The 16,566-nt window shown below is 37.2% G+C and overlaps 1 protein-coding gene across 3 annotated transcripts in view; it reads right to left on the bottom strand.

Annotated features, from left to right (window-relative positions):
• Window positions 1–16,566, bottom strand: part of LOC139962128 (dihydroorotate dehydrogenase (quinone), mitochondrial-like) — a 23,390-nt gene extending 6,824 nt beyond the window's left edge. Inside the window, exons 1-6 of one of the 3 annotated variants that reach the window (XM_071962058.1) lie at window positions 16,398–16,531; window positions 14,468–14,680; window positions 13,366–13,565; window positions 12,188–12,270; window positions 10,932–11,122; window positions 10,327–10,446 (exon numbers count right to left, since the gene is read on the bottom strand). In XM_071962058.1, coding sequence (XP_071818159.1) covers window positions 10,327–10,446; window positions 10,932–11,122; window positions 12,188–12,270; window positions 13,366–13,565; window positions 14,468–14,680; window positions 16,398–16,403 — 813 coding nt within the window. In that variant the 5' untranslated portion in view covers window positions 16,404–16,531. Of the gene's footprint in view, window positions 1–10,326; window positions 10,447–10,931; window positions 11,123–12,187; window positions 12,271–13,365; window positions 13,566–14,467; window positions 14,681–16,308 lie in introns of all 3 variants that reach the window. The other 2 variants (XM_071962049.1, XM_071962066.1) reach the window with 2 other exon arrangements.

Raw genomic sequence — 16,566 nt, 5'->3', positions numbered from 1 at the left:
AATCTTACTGATTTTATTTAGGAGAGTCAGAGCCAAGCCTCCTCGGTTACAAATCTATTTCAGTATTGCTAACTTTCTGTTCGTTGTGACGAAGATCCTTAGCAACCATCACTTTCCACGTACTAGATCATGGTGTCTGTCAAACAAGTGCTATGGTATCTTCTGATACACTAGGCATCTATTAAACTGAGAGCATGGTGGCCAATTAGCTTAGGCGTCGGACTCGTGATCCAAGGATTGCTGGTTCGATTCCTGCCTAGTTCATTACATCATTACGGTGTGTCCTTGGGCAAGATGCATTATCTCACTTGCCACTCTCCACCCAGGGGTTAAATGGGTACCTGTGATGTAACTTGTCATTGGGCGCAGTATATAACTGCTGCCGACTGGAGGGATTGTCTCTGGGATAGGTTATCATTGACCAGGGGTAACATAACGTCTGTAAAGCGCTTTGAGACCCTTCTCTGGTGTAAAGTGCTATATGAAAATCAAATATTATTATTATTATGTTTTAAGAAACATGTTGGTACGTAGACACAAGCAAGGTAGCTCAATAGATCATACAACTAAGAATTTGAAAGACTCATTGGTGAATGGATAGTTGAGGAAACTCAAATGTCTTGCTGGTGTAAAGCGCTATATGAAAATCAAATATTATTATTAAACTGCATTCGAAAGGAACAGTTAGCTCCGTACTAATGAACAAAAAGCAGCATTTCAAGAAGCCTTGGGCGCTTCTTTGCCATTCACATATTTTGTTCATCAAACTGGTGCCACTTCCAGATGTTGTTTGTTTGAACAATTGAGTTAATATTTTATTGTCAACTAGCCCGTTTATACGTCAGTTTACTAGTGTCCTTCACACTATGCTAGTTTGCTACTTGTACTGTGTGTTATTGTAATATTGTGACGAGCCCGGCTCCTCCGATAGTAAAACTATATCGGGACTCGCGATAGAAAGGTACTGGGGTTATCTTGATGCCGTATTTATGCTTCTTCAGGAGATGTCTCGAACGGGCGAAAACAATGAGTTCACAGAAAAACAATTTGACGAGATAGGATTTGATTAATGATTCGGTATAATTTCTTCTCTGTCGATTCTCTTTACAAATAAAACTAAACTACAATGATTTGACTTGACTTGACTCCGTCAATTAAACAATTAGGAGTGATGAACTTTCGGCGGAGTGATAAATTTGCTGATCAAGTGGAGAATCTTTCGGCCTCCTTTTTCTTTTATACCTTACTTCCATAAAATCCCTCTGCGCACAATCAGAAGGCAGCCAATAAACTGACCATCCTGTATTAACTTAACGATATAAAAAATAAGTGCACTGGCACTGATCTGCCCTGATTGGTTGGGAGTTTGGAAGTCCATCCCCTTTCTATGGAAACTTCCATACCACGTGAGAGAACCTTCTCGAATGTTCCACAGACATACAGTAATGGAATCTATTTTGGGAAAAGGCCCTGTACCAAGATTCAATAAGATAGTTAAAAACTTCTCGTGGGAAAACTGAATCCATGACCTAGATAAATACATAAGAGGCCCTGTAAGGTGTCTCGATGGAGTGTTTCGGTAACATCAAAGAGATGGTATCACTATTTCATAACATCCCCCTCAATCTTTTAAAATTTTTGGATACTCCAAAATTTTAACATCATACTGCTTTAACTTATCATTATCTCAAGAAGGTAGTGCGAGCACATTCATTAATATTCATTGACTTCAATAAATGGTCTTCATATATCTCAAAGGTTAACATCTTGGTTATGAATTATTAAAATGATCACATGGTATATACATTGACACTATCTCCATGAAATTTTTGTGTACCTCTTCAATATTGATGACATCATATGATGTAATCTAAAAAAAAAAATATCATTAAGATATCTTAAAGTTACATGACACAGCAAAATATGCAGTATCTCTTACAAAATACATTTATGCATTTCATACATCAATAATACATTTATATCAAAAGTGAAATCATGCCGTGAATTGGGGAGAGATCAGAGAATACTTGACTTAGTTATCTTTTAAACTGAACAGAACACCTTAGTGTTCCATAAAAAATTTCGTACATAAAAAAAGAACCTTAAAATATTACAAACTCATTTACAAAGCTCCTCTTTAATGAAGGCATAGTTTCAAAACTGCTTTGAAACCTTGTGAATCATATACATTCACCTCAAGAAAATCAAGAAAATGTGACTCGATAGCATGGTGACCCTAGGTATGCACTCCGAAATGATCTAGTAAAGTACCAAAGTACTAGATATTCGATACCATAAAAGAGACCCCATAAACTATGACATCAACAAATCTTTCTTCAAATCTACATAATACTTAACATCTTGTCTTTTAAACTTCTTGCTGAAATTTACTTTTGCATGAATAATTGAGGAAAAGAAAATATATATACATAACTTCCTCAAAACATCTATACTTTCATTTGCTTCGATAACTGTTGCTGTAAGCAAAAGTTGCATATCACCAATGCTGTCTCTAAATAGCCTTCAATATATAACATAAATGATGCAATGTAAATATCCTTAAAATATTTCTCAATATATGAAAACCCATGTTGCTAATATTCCGGATAGGTTCTAATTGCCGGGTAAACGTTTGAACGAATTCATAAGGAGAAATAAGGTATACTCATTACACATTTGTTATAAAAGATGAAACTAGGTCAGTTGGTGGCGTTTTTAAACAATAAAGCTTATATTGTTACACCATATAGTACAATGACTTCCACTTAATAGGTATGCAGGTAAATGCCATGACGCATTCCATTCATACAATTGTGGGTAAAACACCTGTTCATCTGAACTTAAGGCAATATGCAGTTATACATTCTAACCATATAATGTTTGCAACATCCTGCCTGGATTGCCTGTAATGTTCAATCCCTTTTCATGGAGAAAATTTATTATTTCCCCTGTGTTGGAATATTTTCCTACATTCCACCAAAAATCATGACTCTTAAAGCCTGTTGGAAAACAAGGTGTCTGATAGGTGACCAGAACCTGTAATTCACCCAATTTGTATCGAGCACGTTGGACTTTCATGTCTCCTTGTGGAGCATTTGCAAAAACTTTCTTTTGCCTTAATATGCTATCTTTCATGGAAGGATATGGAATTGCTAATCCTTCATTATGTGCTCTATTCTCTAGAAAGGATGCAACATTCATTGGCTTAGTGCTCATAAGACACATGACATGATCTGAAGTTACTCCTGGCAAAATGTTACCAAACTCATCATGAAACTCAATATGTGCATCTTGCATGACATTAACATTTTCTGCATTAGAAGTGTTACTACTCAAAACATTTCTCATTCGAGCAACCTTTTCACTTGATGAACCTTTTGTTTTCAAGACCTGACGCAATTTCTGAATGTTGGTGACATTCTTAGTCTCAGAAGATGCTCTTACAAAACATGGTTTAAGCCTGTTATAATTGAATACATCACTAAGAATTTCTCCTTTGAGAGTGGCCAACAAATAATGAGTCCTATCTAAAACTTGATGGATTACTAGTGGTCCACACCATTCTGCAGCAATTTTGCGAGAGTTTGCAGTCAAGGAGGAAGACGTTGGCTTATACAGATACACTAATTGACCCGTTGAATAAATTGCACCTTTGTCTAGTTTTGCACTTATCTTAACATTTTGAGCATCTTGTTGCTTCTTTTGTAAGACTAACATTACCCTAGACAAATGATCAAATCGTTTCTTTAACAATGCAGCATATTCTCCATGAGATTGTGATAATCCTGCCATTGGATTGAATGATAAATTTGTAAGATTTGGTGGCTTACGTCCAAATGCAAGTTCAAATGGGCTATAGCTACCTAACTGAGGAGAGGAAAATGTGTTATATGCATAGGCTGATGTTGGGACAAATCGTACCCAATCCGTACCAAACTGATTTAAGTTCACTTTGAGGAAATTTGAAAGAGTCTGAATGTGTCTTTCAACCTGTAAGCTTCCATGATTGCTTACACTGATGAACTTTTGTTCAATGCCTAAAGCCTTACTTAAGAGCTCCACTAATTTTCCTGTAAGAGAAGCTGCCGCATCACTTATGATACAAGACGGTGGACCAAAAGTTGTAACTACCCTCTGCAATAATGCTTCACATATCGTTTCAGCATCAAGAGTCTTAAGAGAAACACATACAACAAATCTAGTGATCTCATCACAAACAACCATCAAATGTTTAAATCCTGTAGCCGTTGTGGGCATAGTCTTGAAATCCAGACTAAGTCTGTCAAAAGGACGATAAGAATCAGGAATGCGAGCATGATATTGTCTCAATTTGTCCGGTTTCTTACGGAATTCTTGACAACGGAGACATGCCTGAATATAATTACTGATGCGTTGAAACATATTGCGCAGATAGAAATGCTGTCTAATGGTCAAATATGTACGCATTACACCCTGATGATTACTTAACAAGTCATCGTGATATCGAGATATTATCTGTTCTACCATAGTCTCAGGTATGACTAACTGAAGAGTCATCTTAGCATCATTAGTCTCATGCAAAAATATCCTGAATAACAAACTATTACATAACAAATAATCCTCTGCTTGAGAACGAACAGTTCTAGCATGCTTAACATTACCTGGAATAATATCATGTGCAAGAAAATCATAAATTGGTTTGTAGTAAGGACAAGTTTGTTGTTGAATTTGCAACTCTTTTACATCAAATGGCAGATCATAGTTTTTGATCAGCTTTCCTTGAATTGCCTTCATGACTTTATTCAATTCCTTTTGTTTTGGAATGTGCCCTGTAACCAAATGATCAATGTTTGTTATTACTGGCTTTGGCTGAGAAAATAATTCTGGTGGTGGTTCTCTGATTACCTCTGGCACTCTATGTCTACTCTGATCCACTAATCTTGGCTCTGTAGGTTGTGAAACACTTGTAAAATTTGGCACAACTAATACATCAGGACTATTTGTATGTCTATTTTCACTCGGCATAGTAATAATAGGCCTTTGAATATATGTTTCTCTCTTATCAGTAGAAATATCTGGTGTAGTCCTCTTTTGTGACTCAGATTGTGGTCTCTGTGTAACATGCTCATCAGAATGTGTTGCCTTAGGAATGGATGTCCTATCTACTCTATTTGTTGATTCTTTGGCTGGGCAATCCTGCTTAGACTCCTTTGTGACTTTATTCGGAAATAAATCTGGAACTTTGACTCCCATTGACCTTGCCATTGACCTTGTCATGATTGGATTAAATGTCTCCTTAGGTGGAGTTGAAATATCCTCATAAGAACTGACCTCTTGAGCAACCTGATCTATTTCAGAGTGAAATTCCTGTGGTGCTCTAGACAAATAATCTGCCAAAACCAATTCTGAGCCTTTCTTATAACCAACCTGAAATGTATATTCTGACAATTTGAACAGAAGCTTACGTAAGCGTGAAGTTGCTGGTTCTTGTTTTGACTTAAACAATTCAACAATGGCTGAGTGATCAACATATGCCTCAAATTCTACATTTTGCAATAAATGTTTGAATGCTGTCACATTAATAAATAGACCCATCATTTCTAATTCAGTTACACTATACCTCTGACATGCTGGTGGTAATACCTTAGAGTAATATGCAATAATATTCTCTTTGCCATTAACTCTTTGTGTCAGGTATGATCCTGTTGCTACTCGTGATGTGTCGCTATATAATACAAAACGACCATATTTCTGTGGCATATGCAATATAGGTGGATTACACAACAACTCTTTAATATCTTGAAATGCACTCTGATGTTCCTCTGTCCATTTAAATACCTTTCTCTTACGACTCAAATGATGTAATGGTCTCAATAGTGCTTGAATATTTGGGAAAAATGAAGCCACATAATTAACCGCACCTACAAATCGTCTTAATGACTTAACATTGTGTGGTTTCGGTGTGTTCCTGATTGCTGCACATCTGTCATGTAAAGGTTGGATACAAGCCTCACCTTCTGGGGTTATTGAGAGCAAATGTCCCATATATCGGACTGAATTTTGAAAAATGCTACACTTTTTCGGAGAGATTTTCAATCCGTTGTCCATTAAAACCTTAAAAATTGCCTGCAGGTGTTGTTTGTGAGATCGTTTGTCTGCACTGTACACAATAATATCGTCATGATGAGCAATACAGAACTTACTTGAATTTGGGATCGTTGCCAAAATATCATTAATTTGCGACTGAAAGATCGCTGGAGATAAATTCAATCCCTGTGGTAAGCGTTTATAATAATAATGCTTTCCTCCATGAAATGAAGCAATACCTGTATATTGTTGTGCATGAACACTAAGTGGCAGACAGAAGAATGCAGACTTTAAATCAAGAACACCCAAAATTTTGGCTCCAGAGTACCCTATGGTACGGATAGTCTCATTCAGTAATGGAAATGGGTGATTGAGACGTTTTATCCTACTGTTCAAGTAGCGAAAATCTGTGACAACCCTTTTGTCTTTTGTTCCCTTCTTTGGAATGAGGAAAACCGGTGAGGTATAAGACTGATGTCCTACTGCTAAGATTCCTAATCGCACTAATTTGTCAAGCTCACTGGTGACAATGACTTTGTCCTCATCTGAAAGTCTATAGGGACGTATGTAAAATGGCTCATCATTAGTAAGCGTAATATCAGCCTCATAATTTGGACAGTGAGATAATTCACCATAAAGAGAAAATGCATCTCTATGTGAGTCTAGAAATTCATAAATGCTCTCTGTTTCTGAAGCATTCAGAATACTTTGTTCCAAATTAATGTTATCTCTCATGATTTCCTGTTCCGATTTGGAAACCAGGGGATCATCAGCTGTTAAATGTGGATATCGATGTAAATTATATCGTGTAATTGCATCACGATTCTCTTTGGAGTTAGAACTGGTTCGAAAAAGAGTCGGTTTTTCGACGTCTCTCATGACATTGAGAAAATCTAGAGAATCAGTAGGTATGTCTTCTGTGACCGTAATGATATCTGCTAAATCTAAATGAGCCACTGTGCGAGAAGGATGCAGAAAAAATTTCCGGTTACCCATGTTCCTTAGTAGAATCTTTGTTCTACCTTTATGCATTTTCACTAACATTCGTGAAGGACACATACGAGATATTAGAGGAAACGGTTTAATAACCACATCTGCATTTCGTGCATATAGTGGAAGACGTCCCTGTACAGTAATGTATCTTTGCTGACCTGGGTAAATAACAAATCTCTGCACAGGCCTAAGGAAGACTTTGGCTTGTTTAATTCTAAAACTATTTGTGGTAAAGTCCAAAGATCCATTCAATTCCTTCAGAGTTTGACTACCTAATATTAAGTCAATACCTGTCAGGTTTGCAGCAATTAAAGCAGAAAGCTGAAATTCATGACCTTGAATTTTGACCTGAAATGTTATCGTGCTATACGCATGAATAAACTGACCATTACCCAACTTTAGGTTTACTACATCAACTGAGACTGGTTGTATAGAGGATAAATACTTTGAATTTTGCACTGTAGAAGAAGAAATGATAGAGCGTGTCGCTCCACTATCAAACAACAATGAAATTCCTTTACCATCATGTAAAGTACCTCTTACAAAATTACGTGTGTCCAGTTGAATATCCACATTACGGTCGTTCCCTGTATATCTAGAACTAGGAATATTACTATTCTTCCAAATATTATTTGCTTTTCGTTTCGATCTTCCTTTACTTGGTACTTTGTCTGGAGTCACTGTATGATGAGTGCAATCATAAGTGCTCCCTAATGAAAATTCTGTGTTGGTACTTTCTTTACATTAGCCTCCATTTCATGGCTTAGGCGAATTTGGCAATATTGTGCAAAATGACCTCGATTTTGGCAGTAATGACATGTGATTGAAGGATTAAAATATGGTAACCTTCTCCTGTTATCATTTTGACCTGTCCTAGGACCACGAGAATCACGAGAACTATATCTTTGCCTCATCTCTTTTGGATTGTCTTGCGATTCTGACCTACGTGACTGATCAAACTTGGTCTCTAATTCCTGAATTTTATTACACAACTCGTGTATCTCAGAAGATGCAGAAATAGTAGGAGTCTGAACAGAAGATGCTTTGTCGTGCATTGCCATAAATAGTTCGGAAGAAGCTGTGGGTTGACTTTGGATTTGTAAGTCAAAATAACATTGCACTTTCATGACCAAATCTGCAATTGTTGCTTTTGGTGATGCAGACATTAACACTGCTGAGCGACATTGCAAAGGCAGGGTCGAGATGAATTTATCTCTAATTTGGTCCTCGCCATAGCTTAATTGTGCTGCAGCTTTTGAAATTTTGGCCAAATGAGCCTGAGCTGTATCACCTGGCGTATAGCTTAATGCGTGAAATGCCTGTGATTTAGCGTAAGAAGAAGTCCCTGGACTGAAACGAGCAAGGAATTGCTTGCGCAGATCAGCAATAGTTGAAAAAATTTTGTTTTCAATCCAGAGTCTGGCTTGGCCTTTAAGTGTTCGCTTAAATATGCGACATATTTCATTAAATTCTTCCGCTACAGCCTCAGGGGTGGTTTGGGACGGCAATTTATGCACCTCTAAATAATCTTCAAATCCCAAATAATGAGCTTCGGCAAAATCTGCATCAATTACATCGCCCTGAAATCGTGATGGCAAAAAATCAGTGGGCCTATGTTTCTGCATAACATTAACAGAGGTAGAAGTTTCCTGTTCACTGACGGACATCATGCCGCATACAATCAGGCTAGTTATGAGTATACAACATGAGCCTATACTTAATTGAACACACTATCGACCGCAATACAAATAACAAATATGCAATACATGGACACGATTAAAATAACTTATCGTTACACTCTGATCTCAAATTGGGGTTGGGATACAAATTGGCATGATTTCACTCACCCTTAAGTTTAACTAAGAACTGGTACTGGAACTGCAAACGATGATTGAAGTCCCTCGGTTAGTAGTAGTAGTAGCGGCAGGTAGTAGCGGTAGCAGGTGGGCCTACATCTCGTATACTGCAGATTCGTTCGCCGTTAACATCGGGTCGAGTCTAGGCTTAGATCGCGAAAATGTTCAGTTCTGATGTTTAGAGCTGTAGTATGACTAACTACTAGTTGCGCGAATGTTCAAACGCGAACTGCATGCTGGGTTGATCAACGTCAGTGTACAGATCAGTGGTTCCAGTGTAGAGACTTAGGCTAGTATAGGCCGTCTTCCATCGCAGAGTGTGTATGATAGGCCAGGTCGTGAACATACGTTGTGTTCCTCGTTAGGTCTTCGGGCCAAAAAAAAATCTCCTGTTCGTTATTGAGCGTAACGAACGAAATTTGTGGAAAGTTCCGTTTTCGTTTTGTTCCTGAAGAAAGCAACCGATCTCCACCATGTAATATTGTGACGAGCCCGGCTCCTCCGATAGTAAAACTATATCGGGACTCGCGATAGAAAGGTACTGGGGTTATCTTGATGCCGTATTTATGCTTCTTCAGGAGATGTCTCGAACGGGCGAAAACAATGAGTTCACAGAAAAACAATTTGACGAGATAGGATTTGATTAATGATTCGGTATAATTTCTTCTCTGTCGATTCTCTTTACAAATAAAACTAAACTACAATGATTTGACTTGACTTGACTCCGTCAATTAAACAATTAGGAGTGATGAACTTTCGGCGGAGTGATAAATTTGCTGATCAAGTGGAGAATCTTTCGGCCTCCTTTTTCTTTTATACCTTACTTCCATAAAATCCCTCTGCGCACAATCAGAAGGCAGCCAATAAACTGACCATCCTGTATTAACTTAACGATATAAAAAATAAGTGCACTGGCACTGATCTGCCCTGATTGGTTGGGAGTTTGGAAGTCCATCCCCTTTCTATGGAAACTTCCATACCACGTGAGAGAACCTTCTCGAATGTTCCACAGACATACAGTAATGGAATCTATTTTGGGAAAAGGCCCTGTACCAAGATTCAATAAGATAGTTAAAAACTTCTCGTGGGAAAACTGAATCCATGACCTAGATAAATACATAAGAGGCCCTGTAAGGTGTCTCGATGGAGTGTTTCGGTAACATCAAAGAGATGGTATCACTATTTCATAACATTATGTATTCTTCTGTATGATTGACTATGAGAAAAAAAGATGTGACTTGAATTGAATTAAAGATGAGTTATTACATTGCTCACATTTAATAACACTTTGCATAAAACACAAGAGTTCACAACAAATCTGCTGATTGCAGTAGAATTCCATTGCATTTGTACTCTTGATTTCTTTTGCAGGAAATTACTGTTAGTGTAATGAAAATTATTTCTAGATCACCTTGGGTCTGCATACGACATCAGCAATGTCTGACTTGTCTTTTTCTGTCAAATCTGGAGAAATTTTCACCAGTAAAGGAGGTTTGGGATCCACAGGCAAAAGGTCTCTGGCTTGCAATACCTTCAAAGAAATATCACTCATGTTGGAAATTTGACCAACAAATTCAATAATACAATGTAAACAGCCAGATTTTGATTTATTTGTTTTACCTCAATGTAAAGGTTTATTTTTAAATAGTTTACTACAATAAATGTAAATACAAGGAAGGAAGTGGCCTAGAAAACCTTGCATGGCATAACGATTAGTGCCACTTCCCAATTCAGCAACATTACATTTCGTTTCATTTATTTGTTTTTCCTCAACATACAGGTTTATCAGTAGATAGTTACTAACATAATTGTAAAATACAACAAGGAAGGAAGAGGCCTAGAAAACAATGCAAGGCTTTTAACGAGTAGTACCACTCTCCAAGCAAAGGAAAAATACATCCAAAACACAAAACAAAGACCATATATTAGACGAAATGTAATATTTTATAATAAGGCTCCCCCATAACGATTAAACAATAAAGTTTCATTGCTACTTATCATGCAAACTTACCTTACCTTATCAATCAGATCAGCCAGTTGTTTCCTTCCCTGCATGTCTCTTAGCCCTGGGGTATTTGGGCTGGACACATTTATCACAATGTAATCACCAAAACAGCCCAGATTTGTTACACCTTTTGTGTAATCTCCAACGGGGTCCGGGGAAGTCTTGTTTTTACCGAGGTTTATGCCAACGATGCCTTGTGAACCTAGCAACAAAGAAAATTCAAATAATGTCAGGTGAATTTGCTCATCATGCACTGCAATACTAACAGACGCCATAAATATGACTGTCTAGTTGAACAAACTAAAACTAACAATAGTAAAGTAACATATATGTAAAGTTCTTATTTATAAAGGCAATGTCAGTATGGTGTGTGGTGGTATTACTTAATTACCAATAGCTAGTACTTAAATTGGAAGTTTTTATTACTTGAATAGACGGTAACAGTTTATTGCTGTCACTCTTTGCAGACCTCTGTCTTCCAGCGAAATCAAACAATGTGACGCATTTACACATGAAATAAGAACCACATTTCCCTTCATGAGATGTCTAAAGATTAGGCAAACATATGCAGGGATGTATTGATTAATATTGTGACATGGGATGTTGGATGAGCATCATTGTCAACCTGACCTGACAAGAGCAGTGAATTCAAAAAACCGAAAGAAGACATTAGACTTGGTGTCTTGTAACACTACCCGGGATGTGCCCACGCTGGGCGGCACTGGGCGGCCCCGTCCAGCACTAAAAATTACCGCCCAGCAGTGTCTTAAAAATCGTGAATCCCGCCCAGCACTATTTTCATCTATAATCCATTCCTAACAATATATTCAACTTAAATTGGGCCTAGCCTATGCCAAAATCATACAGACTAATAATACATCAGTTACCCATACGAGAAACATTACTTACGGCTCTCAATCGGTCTCTTGTAAAATCTCTTTGAAACAAACTAATAATTTTTACCAGGTACGTAATATACTTCACTAAAAAAATATTAAAAAATGTAAATTGTTAGCAAAACTAGTACTTGTGTATGTGCTTAAAAAGCTACACAAGTGCCAGCATTTGGCATCTGAGCACCTTCAAAAATCAGTATAACCGGCACTCAGGAAATCCTGGGCAAATCCCTGTATATGTATGTTATCCTGAATGGCAAGGTTACGATTGTCTTGTCACAGTCATCAACAAATACTGTGGGAGGAACCTGTGGTGTAGTTCTATGGGAAAACCATTTGCATACAATTATGATTGATGATTGGTAACTAACATGTAGCATCTTCCATTCTCTTATATCGCCATGACTTCAGTCTTCTCAGGGCTGCAATATGACCTTCACTGTTGAAGCCATATCTACCAAAAGAAAAGAAAGTGGAAAAAACAAAATGATTCCTAGAAAACTTGTAAGTAGCTTGTTGAGCTTACATTACTTATTGAGTAAAGTTCATTCAAAATCAGTTGACAATTTTACTCTGAAGTCCACATTAACACAAGCTTAGACTTGCTGTAAAATTATAGAAGTCTGTCTCGGCTTGAAAACAACTCTTTTGTATTAACTTGACCAACTTGGTGAGAAAGGATGATGTACAAAATTGGTGAAATCCTAATACTAGAAATATACCCTGCATACAACAACACATATCCAGTCATGAGCAAAGTCTATTTCCAGATGGCAGCACAGTAAACATAGCAAATACAATCCTCAAGATTAGATCACATCTGGTGCTGGGTTTAAATGGGATTATTAAGTCTTTAGTGCTACAGTATGGATGGCTGAAGAGGCATTATGAGTCCAACAGTAACTTTACACTCACTATTTCAACTGATGGCAAGAAAAGAGTCTCAAATATACCTTGCTCTACCATTTAGTGGGAATAATGTTGGTGGGGGTGAGGGGGGTGGAATGAAGGTCATGTTCAATGTATTCACTATTCCATGTAGTATGTACTCAGCAGTGCACACATAATTCCAGACTACTGTATAAAATGTCTACACTGACTGTATTGAAAAAAAAAAACTACAAGTAGCGCTAAAAAGAGCTTTAAAAAAATGGTGGCTGAAGTGGGAAGGGATATGGAAGATTAGGCAGATTGCTAAGCTCTGCTTGTCAAAATATTTACATATCTTTTATATTGTACAGTTACACTAGTCACCTCATATCTTTCATATTGCTTTATAAATAACATTCCATAAAAATTCATCTGCCATCCAAGAGTACCCATTTTTGGCTTGCATAGAAGGTCAAGATATTAGGCTAATGCACTCACAAGTTTTTTACTTTTTGAAGGTAAACTGAATATCATTTCATAAATTATGTAAAAGTGCAGCAAAATTTATGTACCAAATAGTATGATGAAACTGACAACTGCCTTGCAATATTTGTTGGTTAGATATCAGTTTGGGACAGCACAATATTGTTAAGTTACTGATGATTTGTTTGTACATTACCTATTAATGACAGCCTTTTCCTCTGTGAGTCTGAACACTCTTGGTTTAGGATTTCCTGGTTGAGGTTCAGGGGTGATGCTGCCAACCTCCACAAAGCCAAAACCCATTTTAAGTAATCCACCGATTGCTTCTGCATGTTTGTCAAAGCCAGCTGCCAGGCCCACAGGGTTTTGAAATTTCAGCCCCCATAAACTTGTTTGCTGCAGAGTATGTGACAGGAATGTGTGATCAAGGTGCAAGAGTTTTAAACCAACTTCAGGTCTGGAAATTTAATTCATGTCACAGGACATCACAGAATAGTTTAGCTATTTAGTGTTAGGAATTACAAAGGCCTTCAGATTGAGGAGGTACAACATAGTTTGTTTCATCTGTTGGTTTTTTATCAAAATGCACGGCAGCCATTTGTACATTAGAACAGATTTGACACAAAGTAAATGCATATACTGTACATTCTTTTGGGAACCATGAAAGATGACAGGGAAAATACATTTAGGAATATTGCTTTTGTATGAAAAGTGTGCTTGAAGTTAACAATCATGCAGTCAAGTGCACGGATGTAATATCTGTTATACACTTACAGTTGTTTACTACAGTAGTTTGGGGTGACAGAGAAGCAACTGTTCCATGGTGTGCTTTAAATCATCTCTATCTGAAGATATTTATGAGAAAGGTATTCGAGCACAGAAACCTACTCTGACTCTGTATTTCTTCCCAGTTTTAAAGATGATGGATTTATAATTTCCTGTGAACTATTATAAACATTTGAGTTCGCTGCACTCATTTCACCCAATAAGCAGTTCAATGAAACAATATCATCTCTACGTATTTCATCCAACAAACAGCTTAATGAAACAATGGCATACCTACCTACAGTATTGACCTTAAGTAGCACTATTCTTACAGTATGTTAGTAGAACTGTTGGTTTTGCTTTACTGTTACCCAAAATTGTCTCATACTTCTTCTCATCTACAAGAATCATGTGCAAAAACCTTTAACATAAGATTAGCTTGGGAAACCATGAAACCTTCCTTAAAGTAAATTCTCAACAAATCATTGAAGAATTTTAGAGAAAGTTGTCAGTTAAAAGTTGACTGTACTCACCATAATTGGAGGATCCGCACAGGCATTTATAGCTGGGACTAAACCTTTGGATGCTGACCAGACGGCAAACTTGTGAGCTCTCTCGGCGTCTAAGAGACGTAGGCAGGGCATAGCAATCTCTCTGTAGAACTTCTCATTGCCCGAGTACAGGGAGTAACCACAAAAGAGAGCTGTCCCATTAGCAATAATAAGTGTTGCTGTTCTTATCAAGCCCTGCAAAAGAATAGAAATATATCATGCACAACGTTGTTATAACAGCACTTGAAATTCTTCAAATGACAGCTTAAATCGTTTCTTTTCTCTTCTTAATAGTGTTTGTTTGCTTTGTTTCTATTTTCCTTTGTTAAGTGCTTAGAAACTTTTGTATTAGGCGCTATATAAAAGTTATCTATTATTATTATTATTATTATTAGATCTGCTGGTCTTTCTTTGATCTGAAAATTCAGGCTATTTTCTAGCAAAACTTACAGTGGATTTTGGTAAAAGGGTACTTGCATTTTTCTTCCAGAAGCTACATGTGGAATTTGTGTTATGCAAGGAAATCGCCAGTGGGAATATGAAATGAGCAAGTACATTTTTGTGCACTGGTATCATTTAGCAAGTGGCTAAAATTTTAAAATTCTTGGCCAGGCTACAAAATTACAGTGCAATATGGTGAAATAGTTTAGAAATGAGTAATTATAATGGACTGCAAAACATCTGATAGAAGAAAAGCTATTGTACACTGTACACAAAATCATGCATTTATTGTCACATTAAGGTGTTTTGCAAAGACATGCAAGCAGCACTTCTTCTTTTTTACAGAATTAGGGTTGTATTACTTATTTATTTTCTTTCTTGAGGGAAGCTTAAATTTGACCAGCAGTTCATGGTGGACTTTGAAAAGTAAGAAATCATTTCATCAAGGAGCAGGAGTTAAAATTAAAGAATCTGCTTTATTGGATCCAATTATTGCACACTATAGCTAGGAAAGGATTAAGATTTTGTAATCCCCCTGCCACGGTCGTAAATCCACCTCAGGCACTAAGATAAGCATGCATAGCTTCTTAACACCATTAGGCTCTTTGTGTAAACACTGTGTGGAAATATGTTCATGTCTACAGTGTAGTTAATCATACAGCGTTCACACAAAGACACTCATCAGAATAAAATATGTGGCAGGTGTCACAGACTAATTGGTAAAAAGAGGTAATTTTTACAACCCAGGCAGGTCGATTTCGTATACAGTCAGTGTAGACAGTACAAAGTCTGGAATTATGTGTGCTGAGCACATACTACATGGAATAGTGAATACATTGAACATGACCTTCATTCACCCCCTCCCCCCACCAATATTATTCCCACTAAATGGTAGAGCAAGGTATATTTGAGACTCATATCTTGCCACTTCCTCATGGCCATCATGTAGATAGTAGTGAGCCTGTGAGGGGTATAACATTAGTGGTATGCAGAGAAATTGTATCTTAGGGAGTATAGTGTATACGTTATATAGGAGTAGGCCTATAGTTGTGTACTGAACACTTTGCGATAGGCCTAAGTGTAATAAAACAGCTGCCTGATGCAGTAAATAATCATAACGTTTACAATATGCAACTAAAAGTCCTAAGCTTACGTGGACTGAAAAAGCCAATGTACAAATTATGGTGATATTTACATAAAATCTACTATAAATGTCATAGAAACAAAGTAACAGTCAGAGCGTACGCCTACTGAAGCCAATGTAAATTAAAATTAAAGGGCCTAGGCCTAGGCTAAGCACAAGTAAGGACAAAAAATATTTCGCGGAATAGCTATCAATGGTAATAACAATTCAGGCTACGCTTTGACTAAGTATTTCGTACGCTTTCCACGAACAAGCGATTAACTTTATAACTGCCTGAGCTATTGATAGTTTCGTTATTGACAAAGAGAGATAATTTGATGAACACACAGGCATGGTACTGATAGTTGATATAGTTCATGTGGCCTCTGTATTTTCTGAATTCGCTTAAAGTTGTAGTATAGTGAATCACGCCGGGAACTTTTCTAGATGTAGGCCTAGCCCATTACTTTACGTGTCAATGGTTACTCGAATTCATGGCGGGTATATTTGACCGATT

Source organism: Apostichopus japonicus, chromosome 3 (genome assembly GCF_037975245.1).
Source record: "Apostichopus japonicus isolate 1M-3 chromosome 3, ASM3797524v1, whole genome shotgun sequence".
Lineage (NCBI taxonomy): Eukaryota > Metazoa > Echinodermata > Holothuroidea > Aspidochirotida > Stichopodidae > Apostichopus > Apostichopus japonicus.
The sequence above is the reverse complement of the archived record's forward strand: the minus strand, read 5'-3'. Positions and strand labels throughout refer to the sequence as shown.